This window comes from Sycon ciliatum, chromosome 11, assembly GCF_964019385.1.
Source record: "Sycon ciliatum chromosome 11, ocSycCili1.1, whole genome shotgun sequence".
Classification (NCBI taxonomy): domain Eukaryota; kingdom Metazoa; phylum Porifera; class Calcarea; order Leucosolenida; family Sycettidae; genus Sycon; species Sycon ciliatum.
This window is the reverse complement of record NC_088653.1, coordinates 6,490,505-6,517,880: the sequence shown is the minus strand read 5'-3', so window position 1 is coordinate 6,517,880 and position 27,376 is coordinate 6,490,505. Positions and strand designations below refer to the sequence as shown.

The following is a 27,376-nucleotide window of genomic DNA, read 5'->3' as shown; positions in this document are numbered from 1 at the left end:
AGTAAATAATGAGTCCGTTCCGGTTTGCAACCTGTGTCCCATTTCAAACCGTCGCCTCTACATACATCAGACCCATTTTCTGTCATAATTTCTTTATTCCTGCTCATCCTCTCTTTCTCCATTTCTTCGCTGCCCTCTACTGTTCGAATTATTTACAGCAATACACTTCTGTTTGTGTGCATGTTTGTGGTTTGTTTGTGGTTTGTGTGTGTGTGTTTGTGTGTGTGTGTGTGTGAGAGTGTGGTTGTGGGTGGGTGTATATATGTGTGTGTGTGTGTGTGTGTGTGTGTGTGTGTGTGTGTGTATGTTGTTGTGTGTGTGTATGTTGTTGTGTGTGTGTGTGTGTGTGTATGTTGTTGTATATGTGTATGTTGTTGTGTGTGTGTGTGTGTGTTTGTGTGTGTGTGTGTGTATGTGTGTGTGTGTGTGTTTGGTGTGCTCATATTGGGATCATTTTCATGTTCACCCAGAGAATTGCCGATTTTATGTTGTGTCGGCCGTTGCGTAATTCAATAGCCAGTTGAGTCATCTTTCCAAGATTCCTTTAGAGACCCTCTCCGCTCTCCCGGAAAGACCCACTTGACCAGGTTTGGCAATGAGCAACAAGTACAAAAGAACAAGTAAGTGTGTATGTGTATAGGAGCGCGGGGTCCCTTCTTCGGTCCTACGTAACCACGAACCTTCCAAGTTGGAAGGTTGGTTTGCGCACTGTACTGGAGATGTGTTAGAGCTAGGTCTCGGGCCGCTGAACGTCTCAGTAGCCTGTCAGTTTCGTGCCCTATTATCGCACAGTCACTTTCTGACCGTTTATCATCTTGTTACAGTCGTGGATAGTTGCTGCACAACTCGTTCTCATGTGTTTCTTCTCTTTTTGCATATCTTTTTTAGGAACGGGTTTGCTCCTGATATCCACCATGGTAATACTAACATCAAGAGTACATAAAGCTGGTTATGCACTCTTGCTAACATGAGCCTGCAGATTGTGGGTCACGTGTGTAATGAGCTGGCTTATATTCGGACGTTAAGGTAATTGGTCGCGCCAAAATGGGGCGTGCAAGAGATGAGACGAGCTGTAGTGACACCGTGTCACATTAGGTCGCGCTGTACTGGGGGTGCTAATATGAACACGCGCCGTTTATGGTTGCGCTGTTTTGGGTGTAAATCGATTGACCACCTCAGCAAAACAAATGTAATTTTGCAGCGTAGCTGCGCCATCACAACAGCGTACTGGAGGTCACTATGCTTGTTGACCACCAGCTAAACAATGTTCTTCAATGCACGGGAGCACTCCGTGCCACATATGCCGTTTGTCGAAAATACGAGCGGAGTGAGTGACTCCCTCTCGACATCGACAACACGCTGAAGATAGGCCCGCTTCTTCTGATGTTCATTCCGGGAAATCTGTGCAAGGACTTCCTGTCGCGACAGCAAAGACGCCTAGGGGTGATTAGCCCTCACATCAAAGAATGCATCTTGCTGTGGCGACCAAAAGCCCCTTGCACGGATATCCAATCGAGCCTCTGCAGCACGCTTAGCTGTGATGCCGTGAAGTTGTTCACCATCCAACGTCAAACATAGTGGCTCTGTTTGAACAGTTTGTGCTACTGAGCTGTGCAAGCGTTTTGCAGCTTACCAGGTCACCAAATACCTCAGGTAGTAGCCGTGTTCGGTTTTGTGATCAGCCAGTGGCGTGTCCAGGATTTGGCTGAGGGGGGGTTGCGGCCGGGATCAAGGCAGGATGGGGTGGGGGTAGATGACATCATGCTACTGTCCCAGGTCAGCCATTTTGAAAATCAATGTCAAGAAGCTCCTCCTGTAGCCCCTTCTTCAACAGTTATTCACCCGAACGGCCCCAGAGATTGTTCCGGAGGATCAGCGCACCACACGGGGACAAGTGTCGAACTTGCTTCAAGTCCCCACGGTGGGCCTGCGGTACGATCGAGCATGATGTTTTGGGGAAGCATTCTCTGGAACGCTCTCCCCTCTGATTTTAGAGTGATACGTGTCCCTGGTCCCTTCCGAAAAGCTCTTTCTGCCATTGATATACTTACTTTGTCCTCGTTAAACTTTTATTATCTGCCATAAATTCCAACCTTCTCATCTATCAATCATTTGTGCATGCATGTCTATAAAATCAACCACGTGTTCCTGACTCGATGAGATTGTCTTTCTATTCTTTGACTCCATGAAATTATTGTCTTTCTATTTCTGACTCCATGAAATTGTTCTTGATATAAATTTTTCCCTTTCTTCTTTTGGTCCTTTCTGTCTTATAAGTTATTATTATTATTATCATTAATTTTCTTGTTTTCCCTTGCATATCATCCCTTCATCATTCTGTGAGAACCTGTCCTATGCCGGGGCAGGTGAGAAGGCATCTCTGTCTGTTCATTTGGTGAAGTAAAAATAAACAACAACAACAAGCCGTAAATCTCACACACCACGACTCACGAGCAGTATTTCTGTACACGCAGCAACAAATGTACATTGTAAACTTCAAATTTGCCGTTATGTGAGCGAATCAACTGCTTTTTTCTTTTGTTTTAATATGCGAGTCCAACAATTTCTCACCGCTCTCAAAGCATCCTTTACATAGGCAGCGGTACTTGTCACTGTGCGCTGTTCTTTATGTTCTGGCTGCTCGCTGACAACAGGTTCTTCCACGTCTGGCGGAGTTTGACTGTCAGTCCGCTCCGAAAGTTCAACTGGATTGTCTGGAATAACAGCGACTTCATCACTCCCACTGTTTCCTGTTGGAGCGGCAGCAGGAGTTGCGCCGCCACAGGAACGCTTTACAAAAATTCCAGGCTCTGCTGGCTAGAGCTTGGCCTTTTGGGATGTCCCTGAGACATCGAAGAAAAGCCTTCGAGTCAACCAAAACACGATTCGAACGAGGATGATCGCCTGAGCCCTCGGCATTCGAATCGTGTTTTGGTTGACTCGATCGAAGACTTTTCTTCGATGTTTACCGTTGAAGACGCGTCGAGCGCGTCCCAGCAGGGATCACACAACAGTACACAGTCAGGTCACCGTGTTTCTGTACTGTAGCCGTGCATGCTCACTGTACGTAGACTCTACTCTGTCTCTAGCTCTGTAGTCTGTGTAGACTGTACAGTGTACTCGTACTGGTACTAGCACCGTGCAACCGCTTTCAGTCCATGCGCCAAGACCGAAAAAGTCGTCTAAAAGTTGTACTTTTTTATGCAGATTAGCCACTTTTCCGAGCTGAATATATTCAAATCTTCGTTGAAAAATTGTCAAGAAAATGTTAGATGTCTCGAGTCGTTTGCAATTTTCTCTCCATCAGTGCTCGTTTGCGGAAGTTTTGCTTTCCGGACACCTTGATTGGGCCTTTGACCTTATGGATGTCAGTTGTAGTGGTCGTTACTCATTGTCTCGACGTCGCTGGGAGTGTTCTTGGGGAAGCTGTCAAATATTCGTGAAAATCAGGCAAGTGGCAAAGAAAAATTCGCCAAATTTTTGGGCAAGGTAGTATGTAGATATCAATGCTTTCCTTTGACTCTCCACCGATGTGGAAACACTTCCAGAAGCGTTCATCGGTGTCCGGTTCTTGATGGGGTCGTGGTGGCCTCCACCGTTTGGAACAAAACAAAACCAATGCATTGTCTGTCGTCACCAGTAGGAGACGTATTACATGGCAAAGAAACACACCAGCACCCGTATTCACTCTTGAGGGGCCTGAGATAGAAGCCCACATCATCTTCGTTCAAATGACAAAGTTCTAACCAGGGTCTGCAGACCGCAATTTCAACGTCATTTTTGGTCCCTTGAAAATGGCCTAGTCAATAGCCTATAGGTAGTTTATGCAGCATTGGCGTTTTCTTCGGGGTTGCAATCATGTTATATTCATCATGAACTTCTCTTGCAAGATTCGTGCCAAACTGAAAGTTGTAATGTACTCTCAGGACAGCTTGAAGTAAGTTTCAATTCTCAGTGAAGTGCAAAGGTCTGAGTGGAACGAACTTTAAGCCGTCATCGTGAATGTCAATGGGAATATGAGCCAAGAGTCCACAACCCCAAGGGAAAGGTGTGATGGACTCTTAGTATGATCTGTGCGCAAAGAACTGCAGTTGAGTCATTGTTTTAGCAATATGGCTGCGTTCTGAGTTATAGCACATTCTTAGACTCTTATTGTACTGGATCATGGTGTGTGCACTTTATAACACGTGTACATGTATATAACAAAAGCTGAATTACAGAACGGTAGAAAATGATATGTCCCATTCTCAGCTTTGGTTTCTGGCGTTCTTTTAATTATTAGTATTTCGGGCTGCATGTTCTTGGGCTCCGTGTTCTGTAAAGGGGAAGTTAAGCCTAAAATCAAATTTTCACCAGTTGTAATCTTCGGGGTGCTGAGTCGGATGGTCTCTGTCCAAGGAAGCTGAGACGCTCCCTTCCTCCTTTATTCCCAATCGAACTCGCGCACTTCCACCGAAATTAGGTGACTGCGCCCTACTAGATGGGGATTTGTATGCAAAATGTCACCAAAAGCGCCATTTCGTTCTTATAAAAGCACGGATGACCGCGATTAGCTCATATGTTGTAGTCTTTTGGACGCTGAGTCGACTGGTTTTGGTCCGAAAAGGCTGCGATGTAGCGTTCGGCCCTTATTCCCAATCGAACATGGCTGAACAAGCGATCACGTACTCCTGCGTACACAAGTTACTTGGTCACCGCGCCAGCAGGCTACAACTAATTACTTTCACACCAAGGTTCAAAGGTTCAACTCGAGTGATAGAAACTCGCTCAAACATGCTGTAAGTTGGAATAAGGGCCGAATGCTACATCACAGCCTTTTCGGACCAAAACCAGTCGACTCAGCGTCCAAAAGACTACTAGTACAACATATGGGCCAATCGCGGTCATCCGTACTTTTATAAGAACGAAATGGCGCTTTTGGTGACATTTTGCATACAAATCCCTATCTAGTAGGGCGCAGTCACCCAATTTCGGTGGAAGTGCGCGAGTTCGATTGGGAATAAAGGAGGAAGGGAGCGTCTCAGCTTCCTTGGACAGAGACCATTGGACTCAGCACCCCGAAGACTACAACTGGTGAAAATTTGTTTCCAGGCTTAACTTCCCCTTTACAGCGAGGCTCTACTGTACATGTACATGTAATGTAAAGAACTAACTTGGCGTGCCCCCGTCAATTTCTACCTGTAAACAACTTCAGCACATACACCAGAATACAGTGCTGAACCAATTCAATTATCATTATCATGCACATGGACCACATGATAGTACATTCGACTGTCCCCCGTGAATTCCGCGGCAGAATATCAGAAATTCCGTGCAGAATTCTGCGGCTAAAAAACAGTAAATTCTGCGCTAATTCTGCGAATCCTTCTCTATTCTGCGGCAATTCTGCAAGGAAAATGAGTGTAAAAACAGGTTGAATTTTCGCAACCCCACCGAAGTTTGTTGTCCCTATAAATTCTGAACCAAAATTATGCGAAATCCTGGTCGAAAAAATTGAAAGCTCTAAAATATACTGCCACTGTGCCAGTTGATTATGAAAATCACAAGCAGGTTGGTTTGGCTGTGAAAATACATTGAAAGTCTCCAGAAAAAGCAGTTTTTCTCTCTTTTCTGCAATATTCCGCAGGATTTTCTGAATTCAGCGGACGCTACTGGATTCTGCGGAAATTCTGCAATCCGCGGAATCGCGGAATTCACGGGGGCCAGATTCGAGCGCAGGTATTCCCGGGGGGCTTTACATTATTTCACTTGCAAACACATTGCACGTTACATGCACTTTCGATTCCTTCACTGTAGATCTACATAAGAAAAGGAACAAAACAGCCCAGCTGCAGCATGCATTCTTGATCAATAATCTGGCACATCCTGGTTTCAGTCAACCACATGGTACATGTACTGTAGCAACTAAAAGTGCTTATAGCCGAGACACAGGCAGGAAGTGCTATATGTGTGCTTTCTTTTCCATCTCCTTCACGACGAGGAAACTCAATACAAGTGCAGACTGCCTCTTTTACGGCCAAAGAAACACAGTGTATGGTGAAGAAAGTGTCCTAAGGCCGAGTAAAGGAAATAGCTCAGAAATAGGAATGGTAAAGCTACTAAAAGACTGGAACTGTACCCTTTAATTTAAACAACTTCCAGCTAGTATGTGACATACAAGTCAGTTAGGTTCAACACTATGCCAGTGGATGACAGGGCAGTGCCCAACTCCGATGCCAACCAGCCACGTCATGGACAGACGCACCAATGAGATGGTTAGGGATAGTCGGAGGCGAAAGTTAACCACAAGGAAGAACGGAGAAATTGTGTACAGCTACAAACAGGATCCGGAAACACAAGCTTTCGGTCAAAGGGAATGAATTCTACACGAGCATCATTCCCCATACTTCACAGTCTAGCCAGCACCAGCATTTACACACTGAATGCCGGCATAAGATAGAGTGACCAAATTAGGACAACATCACCAGGCCTGGCAATCAAACAGAAGATTGTTGTCCATAGACTGTTGTCCATATTCAAGAGCCACATGGATCTGTATGCAGTGACCATGACCATGATACTTGATAGGCACGTGGATACCCATATGTGCACAGAATATGATTGGAAAAACCTCAACCAAGACAGAGGCACTGAAAATCTGTCTCCAGTGGCTTGTTTAAACACGGCTACGAATCCCACCAGACCAAACTCACACAATCCACTACAAACGAGCTGTAAATGGTCAGCGTGCTGTGTTCGAAACGCTGGACCACGTTCCTCGGCAAAGGACAAGACGGGTGTGCACGTACTCTTAACCAGTTCAGCCGTGTATGGGATGTGACAGTATTGCCTGTGACCGAACAGCTTGCAAGGAACGAGACAATCCCTCTAGTAACTGCATATGGCACATTTCACAAGGCATATCCTTGGCCTGAGAGTACACCATGACGATTGTTCCTTCATTTCTCTGACCAGTTGGGTCCACACTTGAGGTCCATAATCAAGATGGAGAGCAGCCAGCTTGCTCTATAGGAACGCATGCGACAATGTTCAGTAGACGGCATAATCCCGACTCCTGCATGGACAAAAACAAAATGAAAAGCCACACCAAGTCATAAGCATTGAAGTTCAGTGTGAGGAATTATTGATCAATGACCGAGTACTGTAGAACGGGTAATTCTAGCTACTATTAATTTTAGCGTTTTCCCATTGTCAACCGGTTAGCGACGTTTTATTTTAGCGATTTGCATTTTTCTTCATTGTACACATTTTGATACTGCATTCTACTACTGTATGTACAAACCATCACTACCGTGTACTATGAGTGCTAGTACGAGAGAACATCATAAAACATGTGCTAACTAGTACCAAGAGTACATAACCCCCCAGAGTGTGCAACGCCTGATCCAGCTCTGCATAGGGTCTTGGTCGAGCGGAATCGGATCTTTGCGTCATAATACCGTACACATCTGAGGGGAACCCGGGGAGTCACGGGTACTCTTGGATCAAAAACAATGGTGCCCTGCCTCGAGACCGGCCTTGCGCTGGTGTGGAGTGTACGCATGACACCAGAAGATCCGATTCCGCTCGACCAAGACCCTATGCAGAGCTGGATCGGCGTTGCACACTCTGGGGGTTATGTACTCTTGCTAGTACTACTAAAGTGCTGGCAACTGAAATCCGACCCCCTGGGCGGCGCGCCGCGCCGCCCAGGGGGTCGGATTTCAGTTGCCAGCACTGTACTAGTATTACTACTCACGGATCACCAGTGCACTACTAATGTCTCAACGGATTAGCGACTTAAAACTTTAGCGAAAAATGAGTTGATCGCTAAATTCGCTAGGGTTTTTACGTCGCTAAAGTTACCCGTTCTACAGTAATCGGTATAATCGTTTCAGCCCTACTTGTACAGTGCGTATCGGTTATAGCGTGGTCGTGTAAAAGAATATACTGCCTACAAGAATGAACTCTCATGTTTTCATAATCATAACATGGATTTCAAGTGCACATTTATTCTTAAAAGCAATTTTATCGTACAGTAGAATATATCGGTCCTAAGAATGGACTTTGTGTAGCAAAACATACCAGATTAGTAGTAATAGTACAAAGTATATCGCCTGTAGTAATAACATCCGTCCAATGCAGTTCCGACCTGACTCGCGTTGGGTTGTAGTGCTACAGGTTCAACTGTTGTGGTCATGTAACTCATGTTGCATAGCCAGATGGTAAGCCTATGTGACTATGACCAGCCGCATGCACAGTAACACTACATTGCATGTACGATGATCTTCCTGACTCCGCGTACATGCACGTGATATGTCACACTTGATTTATCGTGTGTAAGAAATATCGGAAATAAGAATAGAAAGTCGTTCTTCAAACACCCACGCTATAACCGATGCCTACTGTACTTCATAGGTGAACCCAATCAATCCCACGGGCCACGACACGCTGATACCACAGGGTCCACCATATGCCATCTTTACAGGGTTTAATGCGCAGCTTCCACATTCCATACTGGTAACACAACTACAAGCACATGCGCCTCTATGTGAGACCAATCGACCTGCAAAAGTAACAAATACGGCAAAAGCGTGTGTATAAGCGCATGGGCCATTACGATATGGTCCTCTCGTCAGGGTCTGTTCACTGCAGTGCTGTCCTTTTTTCTCGGCTTACGGGGCAGGAATATCTCAACAGGAATGTCCCCGCTGTGTTGGTGATGTGCAAGCGGCGTGGGTCAGCTAAGAGTGCAGTATGGAATGGTGGAGTGAGTTAATTCACCGAGAAACGATGAAGGTAATAATTGCGCCTGCCGAACACCATGAGACTCCAGAACATGTCTTTGTCTATGGAATAATTAAGAGTGCATACATACTTATTTAATTCTACCTAACTTCCCATGACTACCATGTATGAACTGCGAAATCGGGTGAAGAGCCTCAATGGACATCGCTCTGAACTACAATTTTGACACTCGTTTGCAGCTGATCTGAGAACGCGATCAGCCTTTTGAAGTGTATCTGTTCACATTCAAAACACCCATTAATATTTGTAACATCGTAGATAATTGTCCTCAAGTTTACGAGAAGAAAATCAGAAATCCATCAGCCATACTAGTTTTCGTGATTCTCGTGTATTGGCAACTAGGGTATTAGGAAAAATTCGCCACATTTTTGGGCAAGTTACTATCAAGACAATTTTTGCTTTATGAGCAGCCTAGGACAATGGACTATACATACCTGAGGTCTGGACGGTGTCCGGTAGTTCTTTTTTGGTTCTCACGCCATCAAGTATTTTGGCATCCAAAAATCATAAATTCTGGACGACGCAAAATTGAGAAAAGTGGCTCTGCTGCAACATGACGGACAAATCTCTGGCGGAACGGCTTCCAGATTTTGTTTAGGGACTATCCTAGCCCTCAGCAGGCAAAGTTACAATAGCATTCATGAAAGTCTTCCATGCCAAATCGAAGACGATCAAAATGGTGATTCTGCTCAAAATTGGTCCCAGAAAAAGTCGAAAAAAGCGGCGTCGTCATCTTCATTTTGCATAAAGATTCGGGTCATTTTTGGCCCTTGGCGCATGGACTGCTTTTGGATTCAGGCCGCGCGGCGCGCGCGCCCCGAGCCTAGTCTAGCTCGACCCGGCGCGCGCCCTGTATTATTTTTCGAAACCTAGGTCGACATTTTTGAGGGGGGGAACAGTACGTTCCTACAGTCAAATCTTTGGTCAAAGAGTCAAATTGTCACGTATGGTCCGCGCATCACTGTTTTCCATTATTCTTCTAAAGTTCTATACACCGGAAATTTGCTTACACTTTGCATGTAAAATGTACATGGATTGGCTCGTGATCTCCAGCTCTATATCAGTTTAATTCAAACTGTAAAAAAATGAGTGACGCTCTAACTTCCTTGCTTCTAATATTTGTTCACCAGCCTCAGCCCCGAAACTGGGTTTGATGTACAGGTGATAATTCTTGCAATTTTACTAATGAGCAATGCCATCCAAAGAGTAGCCATTAACCATCACACCCATGCTTTGGACTTAGAGGAATATACTAGTATTTTTGCACTCCTACTTTATTTTCAGTGCGTCGCTAGCACACGATTACTACTGCACCTCCCTGCTTTCCAAGATTATTATTATTATTATTTTTTTCATATGGCAATAAGTAGGACGAGCTGAAGCGACATGTGGACTACTTTATTAACAATGTAAGCGATGGAGACGATGCAAGAAACAATCTAAAGGGTAAATAAAATACATGTAAGAAGAAAAAGGGCAATGGAAAAAAGATGATTCGAACAAGTTTTCGTACAACACTCTTCAGGAATCACCGTTGTACTAAAGAACAAAATGAGAACAAAGGAAATAATATAGCAATCAAGGTAGGGTGACACGATACAATGACAGCACTGGAATATCGAGGTGCGATTTCTCACAAAAGTGTGTAGAACACAAGGGTATACAAGTAAGAACTAAGCGTGACAAGTGTGTATCAGCAACAAAAACAAAAAAGTGAGAACGAATGATAATAATAACAATAATAAACAAGAAGGTGACAAAACACATTTAGGCACAAGTGGCAACAACGTTGCCACACTACACAAAAGAACATTATTTGAACAATTTTAGGGTAATAACACTATCTTTCTGGACACACAAATTCGGCTTATGAATGCGCTGACAAACAGCTTCCAAAACTTGTAACTGCAAAAGATAACCATGACGAGCACGGCACAAAACAGAAAAACAGGAATCAGAATTAGTACGACAACAGTCAGTACTAGAAACCAAATGATTGTATACTGAAGACTTATTACGAGACGGACGCACACAATCTCGACTCACGCGCACACCCTCACACTCACTCTCACCCTCACTCAGCTCACCTTCTCCCTCACTGTCCGAATCAGAACCTGCTCCGTCATCCACAGCGGTTCGACTCTCCTCCTCACTTGCATCGTCCTGCGTCTCACCTTCACCACCCACGCCAACCGTGAATGCCGTTGCCTTCATGTCAGTCGTCGTCCTTTCCGATTGTTTCCTTTGTATTTTTACCGTGAATTCATAGGTCCGGTTGTAATCTGCTGTAGATCTCCGTGGTCTGTCATTTGCTGCTTTGTTTTGTGGATTTGTTGTTGTTGTTGTTGTTGAATGTGAACCTGGTGTTGTTGTTGGATGTGAAGCTGGTGTTGTTGTTGCAGCCATGGTTGTTGGTCTTTTGTTGAATCCAGCTCTAGTTCCGGTGGGACAAATCGACCGCCGCGGGTGCTCTCCACCAACACATACCTCGAAGGAGGAGGGTCAGGGGGAGGCAGAGGTGCTGTCACCACTCGAGACTTTGTGTGAGCGCGAAACAAAGCAGGCGACTCGGCCAGGCGACAAGATGGAGGCAGCGCATTCCACCTGTCGGCACCAAGATACGCAATGGAATGGAAACCATACCGGGAGTGGCAGGCAGGCAAGACAAGAGCAGCTGTAGCTTGGCCCGGGGTGTGGCAGCAGAATGTGGGCCAGTGCAGCGGGGAGTGAATAGGAGGCTGAGAAGTGGGCTAGATAAACCATGCAGACAGCGAAAGACAAAGACGTATTGCTTGAAATTTAAGCGTTGCTCTAGTGTGTAGATCTTGGTGTAAGCGTACAGTGTCTCAGTGGGAGTTCTGCGGTCAAGGGCAAATATTCTTTTAAGACTAGTACGGCTGGCTGTGATCAGCTGGTTGTATGAACAGTGAGATAGACAGTTAATGTAGGCAGAGCTAGCATACTCAAGGGTGGATTAAATAATGGATAGATAGAAAAGACGACGCGCTCTGTGGTTCAGGTTCTGCCTGGCATGCTTGTAGGCTCCGACCTTCTCCTTGACGGCAATGCAAACTCGCTCTACTTGAGCATCGAATGCCAAGTGCTCATCCACAATGAGGCCCAGGTATTTGGCTGTGTGCGCAGGATAGAGAGTGGGGTTGCGGCATGATATGGACACAGTGGTGGGTAAGGGACTAGTTGGGCGACGTAATAGCAGAAATTGTGTCTTATCAGGGTTAAGAACCAGTCCCTTCCCTGTAAGGTAGCTGTCCAGAGCAGCAAGGTCTGCAGTGAGACGCTCCAACACAGTATCACAGTCACTATGCCGGACATAAAATGCAATATCATCGGCATATTCCTGGTCTTGGCCAAACCTAAAACAGGGTGTTATGTCGCGAATGTAGATACAAAACAAGACTGGGCCCAGAACGGAGCCTTGGGCACTCCTCGGGAGCATGGGCGTGACTGTCCAAGTTCCTGACCAACTCTAACAGTTTATTTTCGTACTTGGTCAGTATAGGAAATAAAAGACCTCGTAAAAGACGTCGGCTTCGCCTCAGTCTTTCACTCGGCTTTTATTTCCTATATTGACCTCGTACTCAGTCAATATTAGATACGTATCCCCGCGTGCCAAAGCATAATATGAGGGTTTTGCAAGCATAATGCGAGAATTCATGAAATCACAATTCCATGATTTCGCAAGCGTAATACGCTGGAGCTAGGCTGAAGCGTAGTTTGCATGCATTTGTATTGCATTTTCATTAACTAAGTTGTGTTTCTCAGTTTGCCCATTAGAAAATGAGCTGATGAAACCGGAGATGAGGGTAAGCTGGACGAAAATATTTTTTAAATTAATTGCATAATTGAAAGTTTGAATACGGGGAGTGATACAACTTTACATTTTTATTGCATAATTATTATTATTATTATTTATTACAACATCTCAAGACTCGGCGGAAACACCGGCCAATGTTACGTTACATAATTGAAAGTTTGAATACGGAGAGTGATAACACTTTACATAATGACACTCACAGTCAGATGAACCCTTGGCCTTAGGGTTTACCGGGTGTTAGCGGCCGTCGTGAGTTCCTACTTTTTTATTATTATTTTTTACAGTCAGATATAGTCAGAAACAGAATGCTGGATTTCGTCACTTGTTGTCGCGTCCTAGGCTCCGGCGGATTATGCCGGCATAGCCCCACTGGCCTGGTCGAGTGCAGTCACAACTAACTTCAACGGGCTGGATAATAATAATAATCTTTATTCCCGTAGCTATGCAGAAGACGTTACTTCAGTAACGTCTGGCGCTAGCCAGGGTCCACACAGCTTTAATTTGGTGTTTGTTTGTGTGTTTGTTTGTGTCACGCCTGGCGCTATCCGTATCTGACGGCAAAAAAGCATAGGATGTTATAAATTTTTCAATTCCCCTTTTTTTCAGGCATATCCTGGGATTCGAACCCGCACTATCGCCCTACATGCATTCCCCATACACTTCGCATTCATATCCATTCTTCCAAGTTGCTTTACGTTATTTAGAAAAGCGATCCTGTTAGCTTTTCTATTATTGTGTTCACATGGCAGAAAAAACGACATCGCTATGCTACGTAAGTTTCTACATAGGTCTGTGGGAAACACCCTAGTAAAATAAAAGTTAATAATAATAATAATAATAATAATAATAATAATAATACGTAAGGTGCTCGGTATTTCACTTCGGCTACGTAAGTCTCTACGTAAGGTGCTCGGTATTAGATCTACCAACGCTTGGTAGCCGTGTACTGTGCACGTGCACGGCAGACATTGTGTTCAGTGCATGCAGTCCGCGGATCCGTGTTCGGATGTGCATGCGCGAAGAACTTCCTTCTTTGGAACTGCTTCTTGCATGAGCTGTTTCGGATATTTCGTCTCATGGCCTGGCTTATTTCGTTTCGGCGCTGCAGAGACCTCCTTTCGCGGAATATTACTCAATGACAGTTGAGTTGACCAGTTGCCTTTGATTCATTTGCTTGTGTTGACTCTTTCATTCAGGAAAAGTGTGCTGATTTTGGGGCGGAATGCAATAAATAATGGAAAAGTTGACAGGATCTCTTTTCTAAATTTTGCTTTTCTGCTGCCGAGCTGCGAGGCCTCCTTTTACGGAATACTCGATGACAGGTGATCTCTAAGTTGACCGGTTTCCTTCGATTCATTTGCTTATGTTCACCTTTCATTTACGGAAACGTGTGCTGATTTTATTCGGATTTAGATCCATTTTTATCTCTTTGCCCTTGTCTACAGTGTGCGAAGAACGCGAGTTCAACTTCTTGACGGTAAGGCTTATGTTAGATGTGTTGTCGAAATACTCATATTCATTGTACATTGGTACGTTACAAGTAAGGCACTGGTCAGTGGTATACTATCGTTGGCAGTTCCCAATCTGGAGGGAAAGGTTCAAGTCCCAATTGACCGAGTTTGCAAAATAAATTCGCATATCAGAGGAAATCTCTATTGTGGAGAGGTTCAGTAACTTGTTTGTTTCATACGAAACAAGCCAATGGGTGCAGTCTCGTCTCGTGAAAATCTCGTACTTGTATGATTGGATTTGTGTACTCAAGTCTGGGCTGTTTGATTTGGGAGTACCGCCGAGATTGGACTGCCCCAAATAATGTTTCGTGTCGCCAAAGCAAGAATTACGATCTGCAATCTGTTTGTAATACCTGTAAGAATGTGGAGTACATGTATCGTACTTTCTCTGTTGCTGTTTCAGTTGCCGTCATGTTGCTAAAGAAACGTTCAGTAGAGAGGTTCTGCAAAACGAAAATTCGAACGAAGTTTCGCGACAGTCCTTGCGAAAGTGTGTGCGAATTTTTGCACGAACTTTGCGTTCTGCACATTTTCGTAGTTTGCGCGGGCCAAGTGCACGTACGCCATGACCCGATCTCACGAAATTTCCTACGACAGTTCATTTCACGTTCCCTGCAAGTTTCGCGTCCAAAGGTGCGAAGTTTCGCACTTCATGATGTTGATGCGTCTAGCACATCTCAATTCTAAAATCCACCGGGAATCCACAGGAAAACTACTCAGACTACACTGTTATTATTCATTGCAAAAGAACACCGAAAGGCCAAACCGCATGGTGAAGACTAATGTCTAGACTACTCAAGGATTCTCTGAATCCTTGTGCCATTATAGAAGAGAAAATACAGAATGTGTAGTGCGCCAAAGTTAGCGTATGTACAAACATGCAATAATTACAACGTGCAATAAAAGGAGTACAAATATCCGGCAAAGGACACGAATGGTGTACGGTAAAGGAAGACACGTGCATGCATGAGTACCCTAGCAAAAGTGGACAAACCTAACGTAGATCCACGTGGTACTAATCGAGTACCGTACGCTACATATTTATGCAAAGAAATATCAAATAATATATTATCATAAAAGAATGCAAATAATTTAATTTCAAAACACATGGAAAATCTCCGTAAAACAAATCGTTAAAACCGGAGGCTTATCGCAAATCACTACAATACTCCCCCACCAGTGGACGGAAATGCAAAGAAAGTCCACGAAAAGACTGAGAGGAGAGAGAAACGACAATGGTGAAATGTAAGAATAGTGATAACTGTTATATACAAGAATGTTCATAGTGAATATTTACAAGTAATGTACAAATAGCATAGCCACAGAATCCACAGTCACTCAATGAGCTTCAAAGTGTACGTACCGGATAGGCTGAGGAGGTTGCTGGGCATGAAGCGACTGAACAGGAACAGCTGGAGTGGACACAGTTGATGGCGAAGGCATATGAGCTGGCTTCAGCCGATCAAGCGAGATGGTGTCCCGTCGACCATTGACATTGACCACAAAGTACTTTTCAGCACGACTGATGACTGGGTGTGGGCCAGTATATGGGGGTTGCAGTGGTTTCTTCACAGCATCTGTACGAATGAAGACATGGGTGGCTGACTGAAGAGCAGGGGCAACGTGAGTAGCTCGAGTAGCAGGAGCATCTCGCGGCTCGACAGGGCGGATGTCACGCATCATGGTCCGTAGGGCAATGGCATACGGAGCAGCTGACGGAAGAGACTCAGACGAGGATGTGAAGAATTCACCAAGCAAACGGAGGGTTGTACCATAAACCAGCTCGGCAACACTGCACTCTAGATCGGTGCGTAAAGCGGAGCGAATACCGAGGAGAACGAGCGGCAAACGGTGAAACCAGTTGGCTGATTGGGTAGCGGTCAGAGCAGATTTAAGCTGGCGGTGGAAACGTTCCACAGTGCCATTGCTCTGTGGATGATATGCTGTCGTACGAATGCGATTAGAGCCAAGAAGACTGCATATTGACTGGAAGAGAACAGATTCAAACTGTCGACCACGATCTGTCGTGATAGTTGACGGCGTACCAAATCGGGCAATCCAACCAGAGACCAGATTGAATGCGACGGTTTCCGCGGTGCAATCATGGAGAGGAATGGCTTCCGGCCATCTAGTGAAGCGATCAACACAGGTGAGTAGGTACGTGAAACCTTGTGAAGATGGGAGTGGTCCGACCAGGTCAATATGAATATGGTCGAAACGAGCAGATGGTGGCATGAAGCGACTAAGAGGGGTCTTAGTATGACGATGCACTTTCGATCGTTGGCATGACAGGCAGGAACGAGACCAGTTGCGCACATCACGGTTCATGGAAGGCCAGACGTATCGAGCGGTAACGAGACGTTGTGTAGCACGAATACCAGGGTGAGACAAATTATGCAGCATGTTGAATACGGGTTGGCGGAAGTCGGGAGGTACGTACGGGCGAGGTGAACCAGTGGAGGTGTCGCACCATAGCAACTGAGAAGAGACAGGCGAAGCAACTTCTTGCCACACTAAACTGGATGAATCATTATTTCGGAGAGCGATGAATTCAGGACAGTTACTCTGAGCGGTGGCGAGAGCAGCAAAATCGACTGAGGATGGCTGGACAATAGCATCCAGTGGTCGTGACAACGTGTCGGCAACGACGTTCTGCGTGCCCTTGACAAAGCGGATATCAGTGGTGAATTCGGCTATGAAGGACAAGTGTCGTGCCTCACGGGGAGAATGGCGAGTTGACGGCAAGTGAATGGCATGGGTCAGCGGCTTATGATCGGTCATGATATGAAATGACCGGCCCTCAACATAGTGGCGAAAGTGCTTGACAGCTAGATACATAGCCAGTAATTCGCGACCAAAAGTAGGATAGCGGCATTCAGTAGGGGAAAGCTTCTTGCTAAAGAAAGCTAGCGGCTGCCATGCACCATCGACAAACTGCTGAAGCACAGCTCCGACACAATAGTCAGATGCATCGCACATGACATTGATGGGTGCCTCAGGGTTAGGGTGCGATAATAATGTAGTGGTAGCTAGAAGGCATTTCACTTGATCAAATGCAGATTCAGCAGCTTCAGTCCAACAGAACGAGGAGTCATGCTTACGTTTGCCGATGAGCAGATCCGTGAGAGGCTTCACGACGGCGGCACAGTTAGGTAGGAAACGACGGTAGAAATTCACCATACCTAGGAACTCACGAAGCTGACGGAGAGAAGTTGGTGGTTTGAACTGCTGAATAACCTGAACACGTTGGGAGGTCGGCTCAATACCATGACGACTGACGTTGTGGCTGAGAAACTCAATGGTAGAAACAGAGAATACGCACTTTGCAGGATTAATGACGAGGCCGTGCTCTTGCAGACGCTGTAAGACCAAGCGGACGTGCGTGCGGTGCGTCTCAGGATCCGAACTGGCAATTAGAATGTCGTCAATATACACAAAGCAGAAATCCAGGCCATGCAGCACTTGATCAACGAAACGTTGAAATGATTGGGCTGCGTTCCGGAGTCCGAAGGGCATACGAACAAATTCGAATAAACCAAATGGGGTCGTAACGGCCGTCTTCGGGATATCATCCTCTGCCACTGGTATCTGGTGGTATGCACGAACCAAGTCTATCTTGCTGAAGACTGAGGCGCCATGAAGATTGGCAGAGAAATCATGGATGTGCGGTATCGGATACCGGTCAGCCACAGTTGCACGATTCAGGCCACGGTAATCACCACATGGGCGCCAGTCACCATTTGGTTTGGGAACCATGTGCAATGGACTGGCCCATGGGGAGGACGATGGTCGTATGATGCCCGCAGCGAGCATGTGGTCAAATTCCCGACGAGCTACAGCTAAACGATCAGGAGGGAGACGGCGAGGCTTGGCAAATACCGGTGGGCCCGTGGTGACCACATGGTGCTCGACGTTGTGTTTCACAGGTGTGTCGTAGTTGCAGGGGCGGGTGACAGATGGAAACTCATTAATAAGAGCGTTGAACGAACTATCACCAGAGACTGGCAAACAACACGTCGGCTCAGCGGAGGACGAGACTAGACCGCACACACTCAGACTGGTGATGCCATCTAACAGTTTACGACCGTGTAGATCTACACTTAACCGAAAGTGTGCCAGGAAATCTGCACCGATAATAGGTGATGTCACATCAGCAATAATGAACACCCATTGAAACTTACGACGCAGGCCGAAATCCACCGTTACTGAGCGTGTACCATACGTCGGTATGCGAGAACCATTCGCTGCTTGTAACGCATAATCAACTGCATGGCGAGAATCAGTGGCAGATGGTGGTATAACGCTGACCTCGGCGCCGGTGTCCACGAGGAAATCGTGCTTGGTGAAGCGATCGTGGATGAATAATCGGCGACGAGGCGGTGCAGGGCCGGGGGCAGTGGTCGCCTTCACCGACCGGCCTGGGAGTTTGACGGCTGCACAAAGGTAGCTGCTCTGGCACAGGGTGGGACGCAGCGGCGAGCGTTGTCGCCAAACTTGTCGTGATACCAGCACAATCCTGAAGACTTACGGGACTGCGACGAACTGCGCGAACGGCCGTAGTTTCGTGTGGGCGATCGAGATGCTGAACGCCCACGAGTACTCAAATCTTGCATCTCTCTGCGGAGGGCTGCGACCTCGGCACGCAACTCCGCCAGAGGTTCAGCAACGGGTTCTGGCACCGTAACAGCACGGACATGGGGTGGCATGACTTCCATGACACGGTCAGCTAGCAGAGATAACTGCTGTATATCAGACTCACGACTGGCTGCAAGTACTACTCTACACTGATCAGGCAGACGCTTCATAAATAACTCCTTGAGGAATTGGCTATCCACTGGAGTATCACCAGCTAGCTGTTGCAGTCTGCGCAATAGGTTAGAAGGCTTCTGATCACCAAGCTCTTCAGCAGATAGGAGCTGGTTGATCCGATGCTGAGCAGAGGCAGAAGTACGCTGGACCAATGCTTCCTTCAGGTGAGTGTAAGGGTGGTCGCTGGGTGGGTTCAGCAGTAAATCCCTTATCTGCATGGCCATCTCCGGTTGCAGTGCACCAACCACATGGTGGAAACGGGAGCGCTCACTAGTTACTCGTTGTGTGATAAATTGAGACTCTACCTGAAGAAACCACAGAGCTGGGTCTTGAATGTAGAAGGGTGGAATCTTCAAATTAACGGTTGATACAGTCTCAGGACGAGGAGCAAGATCCGATTGTGCTGCAGCGGCAGGTTGGGATCTCGTAGCTACATCAGTAGCGGTGCTTGAAGGATCGCTGCCATTACCGGTACTGTCCTGCACTGTCTTGTTCAGATATGGCGAATGTAGTCGAGAAGAGAGACCTTTGCTAAGGTCACCACGAGCAGGGGTGACAGCTTGGTCCATTCCTAAGCCCGAGGAGGACATCCGAGTTCGTTTCGAGGGGTCACCAATTGATGCGTCTAGCACATCTCAATTCTAAAATCCACCGGGAATCCACAGGAAAACTACTCAGACTACACTGTTATTATTCATTGCAAAAGAACACCGAAAGGCCAAACCGCATGGTGAAGACTAATGTCTAGACTACTCAAGGATTCTCTGAATCCTTGTGCCATTATAGAAGAGAAAATACAGAATGTGTAGTGCGCCAAAGTTAGCGTATGTACAAACATGCAATAATTACAACGTGCAATAAAAGGAGTACAAATATCCGGCAAAGGACACGAATGGTGTACGGTAAAGGAAGACACGTGCATGCATGAGTACCCTAGCAAAAGTGGACAAACCTAACGTAGATCCACGTGGTACTAATCGAGTACCGTACGCTACATATTTATGCAAAGAAATATCAAATAATATATTATCATAAAAGAATGCAAATAATTTAATTTCAAAACACATGGAAAATCTCCGTAAAACAAATCGTTAAAACCGGAGGCTTATCGCAAATCACTACAATGTAGAGCCAAAGGTTGTACGCATTTTCGTTTGGCAGAATCTCACTACTGACTCAATTGTTTCATACAGGACGAGTCAATCAGTCGGTGTGGCTTAGCATCTTTCGCTGTAGAAGAAATCTATTCGTATGTCTATTGAAGATATAATTGTATTCTCTGGTTATAAAATAGGTTAAGCTCACAGAATAAATACCATCGGTCCCTTGGTGTTCGTCCTAAAGAGGTTCGACTGGATATCATTCATACTCACCAAAAGATGTGGAGTGCCTTGTTTATCTCTCAGTACCTCCAACCATAGCCTTGCCCCTTTTCTCCTCAGGATCAGTGTAGTTGTTGGAACGAGGTTTTGGACTCAGCAATGTATTCGGTTACATTTTAATACATGTTTATTGTTCCTCCTTTGCTGTGTTGTTTTAGACAATCGTGGACTAACAGTTTGAAGTCATTGAACTACTTCCAAAAGTTGTATCGACATCAACAGGATTACGATTTCAGTTTCAATATGATGCTGGATGACCTTATCACGATAACCCATGACTATAAACCATTATAAACACAGAATCAACAAAAACATCTGCGACACGCACCTGGCGCATGGCTACATTTCTCAAATAAATCTGATTGAGCGTGGAGAAATCTGAAATATCTGAAAGGCAAGACAATTTTATGACAGAGTCATGAAATTCTGCAACAGCAACTTGCACAGAATGACCTCCGTATAAAAAAAGTATCACCACCACTGCTCACATGTTTCCCCGCAGAAGAACATGCATTATGCTAGTGCCATTTTCTGCAAGAAAAGACTTGCACATCAATGCGTATAATACGGTATTGATATGATGTGAAGGCCATCATTTACATATAATTAAATTGATATTGGGCATTCCATTGATTGGTGACAGAAAAAACAAAAGAAATTATAGCAATAAAAACTGCTTTATGGCAGTTTTCTAAAAAAAGGTTATTGTGTTCTAGTCCATGGACCCCGTCTAAAAAGTAAGAAATTAACGAAATGTGATAGCTGAAAATTAAAATTTCACACAAAACCTCACAATAATCACACACACAGAATGAAAAGCTACATGCAGAAGACCTTTTCCCCTCGTGATCTTCTTTCCTATGCATGCATGTTGCCAATTGTTGGTGCAGTACAAGTTTAGTATTGAAAGCAGCATTTCAAGTGTTGTGATTATTGTGAGGTTTTGTGTGAAATTTTAATTTTCAGCTATCACATTTCGTTAATTTCTTACTTTTTAGACGGGGTCCATGGACTAGAACACAATAACCTTTTTTTAGAAAACTGCCATAAAGCAGTTTTTATTGCTATAATTATCTTGCGTTTGAAAGCCCTATTTGAATATTGCGGGCAGCTGTATGTGGCCAGCTGTGTTTGATGGTACGGTACGGGAGACGGTGTCGTATTACCCTCGATCGTACCTGTCCCGTACCTATCCCCTACCGTACCGTGCCATCAAAGACGGCTGGCCACAATGCATATTCAAATAGGGCTTTCAAATGCAAGATCACAATGTGAAACAACTTGGAAGAATTAGTATGTATGCGAAGTGTATCGGGGGATGCATGCAGGGAGCGCGATAGTGCGGGTTCGAATCCTAGGTTATGTCTTAAAAAAAAGGAATTTTTTAAAGAATTTATAACATCCCTATGCTTTTTTTTGTCTAGGTCATCAAGGCAAAAAAGCATAGCGTAGGGCCCTGAGCTTCCAAGCTCTCTCGTTTCAGGATTACCCAAAGGCTAACGCCTATCTGGGGGATCTCCTATTTGTGTATGTACTAGTAACATAGTTATGGATAAGGTTCAGCAACTTGCGTTGCATTTCCTGGGAGTCAACATGAGTCAAAACTTCGCCAAAAATACTCATTGAATGCATTCAGCGCCGAACCCCCCCCCCCCCCCATGAAATCGCACAGTCGCGTCATTCGATGACCACCTCGTATCGAGATGGCTCGCGACGAAGTGTCTCGCTGTCATGTCATGCATGCACCGGGGCACCCGCAGCGTAGACTGGTGAGTCGTGCAGATCTGGGCCATCAAGGCATCATCTGGCCCGCGGAAAGCGCGTTTGTTTTGTGTTTTGAATCTTTTGATCGCAAAACTTATTTCTTCTGACTGCTGATTGACAAAACAACCTTGGCCTTGCCTACGCAGCTACATGCAAAGACTAGTTGAGAACTGAGGCGAGTTTCAACCAGCTAAAATTGTTTACTGCAATATCAATCAAAACAATACGATTCAACCAATGGCCCAGTGTTGAGCCTGGGACTGGACAGTTTTTTTGCAGACGTTCAACGCCGCAAGCAGTGCCAGTGTGGTCGTTGTGAAGTAAGGCAACAGCAGCTTGTGCATTGCTGGGGACAAAACTGTGACTCCAAACTTTCTAGAGCCACTCTCTCCGTGTCATTTCTCTCGAACAACCCGCTGCTCCTCCGGGGTCTCTGACGGCAGCGCATCTACTTGTAGGCGTACGTGAGCGCACTGTAGCAATGTAGCCGGCTGCAGGACTGAACAACGTATTACCTGCGTGTGGTGCTGATCTCAGCGAGCGAGCGAGGACCTCTCCATCAGGTACCAATTATTGGCCTACAATAGTGGCTAGTGGCTAATACCACGCGGGCTACAATCAGCTTGTGCTTCATCTACATGGGGTAGATAACTGTAATCTCCTCCTGGTGATGTGTCTTTGTAGTACCCGTATTCCAATTAGCTTCAGCCTGTGAAGGGTTACATCTTTCGCATCTATTTCGACTAATTTGTACGCGTTGCTATGGTGGTTGCTATGGGCGTAATTTGAATTTGGCTAATTGGAATACCAAAAAAATTGGTCAAGTGATGGAAGCTCTCTATTGGCTATCATCTGTGGAAATTTGAAAGACCCTGAACGAAATTGATTTTCACCTTGTTCTAGTTGGTTTTGAATTTCCCGGTTTTGTGCCACTGGCCTGCATCAAAACTGTTCCAGAAAAAGTGCCAACAAGCGCACTTCAAACGATCATAACTCTTGAACGTCTGGTCGCATTTAGACAAACCTCATATATTTCCCGGCTAGTTTATCCTACTCTTTCCAATGAGACTAAAATCGAGGAGATTGGAGCAACTTTCAAAATCGTCCGAACACCCTAATGTAGATCCGCTGTAAGCACACAAAGCACGTAGTAGCTTGTAGTAGAGAAAAAAAAAGCCGGTATACCGGTGATCAACAGAAATTTTACTTGTCCAGTTGCAGCTCCATGCAATCACATCCTTTGTGGTGACTTCAACACTGACTTGCCACTTCAGCGCCACCGTTTCAGCGCCAGTACTCAGCGCATGATTTCACAGCGCCAGCTTCTTCAGCTCCATGACTATCAGCGCGGTAAAGTATAGCGCCAGCCAAAAGTAAGGCGCAATAATTTACAGCGCGAAGAAGTACAGGGCGAAGAAGTTCAGCGCGGAGAAGTTCAGCGCGATAAAGTACAGCGCGATACAGTACAGCGCGATACAGTAGAGCGTGATACAGTAGAGTGTGGCACAGTAGAGCGCAAAGTCAATACTTGTCCAGTCATAGTCGTTACAGGCCATGTTCATACATACATTGTATAGTAAAATGGCGCTGAGAAACATGGCGCTTAGATCTGTGGCACTGAGAAACATGGCGCTTAGATCTGTGGCAGTGAGAAACATGGCGCTTAGATCTGTGGCAGTGAGAAACATGGCGCTTAGATCTGTGGCAGTGAGAAACATGGCGCTTAGATCTGTGGCAGTGAGAAACATGGCGCTTAGATCTGTGGCAGTGAGAAACATGGCGCTTAGATCTGTGGCAGTGAGAAACATGGCGCTTAGATCTGTGGCAGTGAGAAACATAGCGCTTAGATCTGTGGCAGTGAGAAACATGGCGCTTAGATCTGTGGCACTGAGATCTGTCGCTCTGAGAAAGGTCGCGCTGAAGTATTTGGCGCTGAACTATATGACGCTGATTTATGTGGTGCTGAGATATTCGGCACTGATCTGCTGGCGCTGAAGTATACGAGGCTGAAATATGTGGTGCTGTAAAATTCAGCGCTTAGGTTCACGGCGCTGAAACAACGTGGGCTGGGGGATCTTGGAGTTGCACACTCTTGGTTATGTACTCTTTATAGTAGTGAGGAATGAGGACAATAGGTAGCTGGTCGTGGGAGAAGCAGAATGAGAGATAACATGTAGTGAGGAGGGAGGGAAGATGCTAGTGAGGCACTGGTCTGCACCATAACGTTTCATAGGGCATCGGTGGTTGTTTGCCAGTTCAGGTGCGGCAGATACTTGTTGCACTTTTCCTTGAAAGACTGGAGCTGTGTGGGTTGCAGCCCTGCAGGTAGGACGGCCGCTGGTAAGCTGTTCCACAAGGGTATAATGCAGTCTGGGTAAGAAACCCGGAGGCTGCTATGAGTGCTTTCCCCGGTTTAGGAGCCGCATCTGACGCCTGATCACGAGGTGGTGGCGTCCCACGGAAGCAGAAAGGTGGTTCTTGACACGCCCTGCACGAGAACCCGTGCAATTTTGTTTTCACCGCTGGCTGGTTAGCGCTGCTACCTATAAGCGAGAACGCTCTGATCATTTCAAAGGATCATTCGGGGAAGTGAACTGCCTGAAAAGAGAAAAACATGCCAGACCCACCAGGACTTGAACCCGGGACGTTGCTTGTCATGAGCAATGCTATTTTGCTTTTTTGTTTTTTTTCCAGGATGAGATCTTTGATATGGTCAAGCCGGTGGATTCGCTCAAAATTACACTGGAAGATCTGCTAAGATGGTGAGAAGCTCAAAGGATAGACTGCAGTAGCTGATCCTGGAGTGCCACAAAGAGCCCCCCCCCCCCCCCCGGAATTACGCGATTCAAGTAACATCATGGAATACAATCTGAGCTGTAGTCAAACAATATATTTCCAGGTACAGGTCCTCCCCGTTAATACGAGTCCGGTTAGTACATAAACCCCGTTAGTACATAAGAAATCTCAAGTCCCGGACGAAACGTGGTCACTTCCATACAAATTTTGTTGGTTAGTACATAATTCGTTAGTACATAAGCCCCGTTAGTACAGAACATTTCTCCGTACCCGCATGCCACCTACCTCAATAATGCATAATTTGTTGGTCTTTTGGCCTTCCAGTAGAGGCACATTGTGTTCTAGTTTCTACTTGTGGACGCAATTAGCTCAGAAATCAGAGCGCACATCACAAGTCGAGAAAGCTCTGTTTTTCCGAGTGACTGTACAGGTGCGGCTGGCCATGTCTCATGTAAACTGTAGAATCTTCGCTAACTGTGACCGTTATAACATAATTGTTATGTTATATTGAGGGAATCAAGAATATCTCGCTCCCTGGTCATGGTAGCAAGAAGCACTCAGAAAAGTTGAGAAAGTGAAAAATTCTGGTACACAAGCAAGTTATGTACACTTTCGTTTAGTACATAAACCCCGTTAATACATAACATTTGTCAAGTCCCAGAGATTATGTATTAACGAGGGACGACCTGTATATCCAGGTACTGCTGGGCGATTCCAGGTGTTTTCCAGGTAATTCCAGGCATTTCCCAGTTGTTACCAGGTATTCCCAGGCGTTTCCCAGGTGTTCACGAGTGTTTCCCAAGTTTTTCCCTGGTCTTTCCAAGGTGTTTTTCAAGGTATTCGCCAGGCATTTTCCAGGTATTTTCCAGTATCTCCCAGGTGTTTCCTAGATGTTTCCAGGTAATTTCCAGGTATTTCCAGGTATTTCCATGTATTTCCCAGGTATTTCCAGGTGATTCTGGATATTTCTAGCCTACAGTCCATTCAGAAAAAGATGGTCTTCTAGCTTTTGGCCATAAAGGGGTCAAACTTTGAGTTTTTTTAGAATGTTTTTCTGCAATCCCCTATGAAATCCTCTTCCAATTATGTTTCTGAAGTTTATTTGTCCAAAAAGCAAGCCATCACAAGAATAGGATATCGGCCAGGTTTTGCCCCAAAAAGCATTGAATTGGGAAAAACCATCAAAATCCAGGCCGTTTGACCGCGCCTGCAACAGTGCATTGTGGGGTTCGAACCCCAGTTCAAGTACCCTTTTTGGACCCTTTTTCAAAGTTCTAATTTCGCAGCGCTGCACTGTGTACAATGAAATCACGAAAAATCGCCAAATACGGGGGGTCGCCAAAGCCAGGGCCCATCTTTTTATGAATGGACTGTAGGGCGACACTTACGTAGGTAAATCCCCCATTTCGAGACGAGAGTGTGTGTTTGCAAAGTGAGCTTCCATTTAGACTTTCCATCAAACTGTGCTCTCTCTCTCTCTATCTCTCTCTCTCTCTTTCTTTCTCTCTCTCTCTCGACATTCAGTGGGCAAGGCGATACGGTGATAAGTCTTCTCATCGATCTCAAGGGGTTCTGGCTTTACGAGAATCGAGAGCAGCTTGCCGCTGATCCGTCCCAACTCGACGCGGAAGACGAAGACGACGATGAAGTGGATGACATGAAGCTGGCTAGCTCGGTTCCTAGCATCGGCCATGTTGGTAACCAAGGTGATGGTGCAGGCGGCCATGTTGGTAACCACGGTGATGGTGGTGGCGACAGCCAGGATGTCCTGCCGGTGGAGCGGGAGTTCCGCGAGATGAGCGTAGAGGATTTGGAGTGAAGCTGTTTCGTGTGTGTGTGTGGGTGCTTGTGTACGTGTGTGTCTGGCGTAGTGGATGGTGTACAGTGGAGAGAGATCTTACTATGCGGGATTAGAAATTACTTTCTTTTTGCATGGAATGTACTGTACTGTTTACCTTACTGTGCATTGACCTTGATTCGTTTAATACCTTGACCATGATCTTTGTCTACCAGTCAGTCATGCAGTCTATCTGGAGATCATCACGAGAAAACGTTCTTGATGGAAATAAACTGTTCCTATGATGACAACTGTATAAACAACACATGTACTTGAGGCCCGGCGGTACCGGTCCCGTCTTCAGTGCTCTGGCCATGGCCGCACCAACGGTTTTGGCTACCGACGTGTGTGTTTACTGCTGAGGAGGTCATGTGACGTGTGTGTTACTGCTGAGGAGGTCATGTGACGTGTGTGTTACTGCTGAGGAGGTCACGTGACGTGTGTGTTACTGCTGAGGAGGTCATGTGACGTGTGTGTTACTGCTGAGGAGGTAATAATGTACACCCTAGTATACCATCCATAGCATACACAAACTGTATGAAAGGCTAGGGTATGGCCGCCGGCCGGTAGGGACCGGCGGATTCTGCTCGAAAAGGTGGCAGATTCTGCTCGAAAAGCAGTGAACTTGGCAGAACCATACAAACCTTATGGCGGG

The 27,376-nt window shown here is 45.8% G+C and overlaps 1 protein-coding gene across 1 annotated transcript; it reads left to right on the top strand.

Moving 5' to 3' along the window:
• The first annotated feature begins 892 nt into the window (after positions 1-892).
• LOC135827330 (serine/threonine-protein phosphatase 2A regulatory subunit B'' subunit gamma-like) lies at positions 893-26,778 on the top strand. Its single transcript, XM_065339850.1, has 3 exons — positions 893-917; positions 24,783-24,850; positions 26,409-26,778. The coding sequence occupies exons 1-3, from the start codon at positions 915-917 to the stop codon at positions 26,701-26,703; spliced, it is 366 nt and encodes a 121-aa protein (XP_065195922.1). The 5' UTR covers positions 893-914; the 3' UTR covers positions 26,704-26,778.
• The last annotated feature ends 598 nt before the right edge of the window (positions 26,779-27,376 follow it).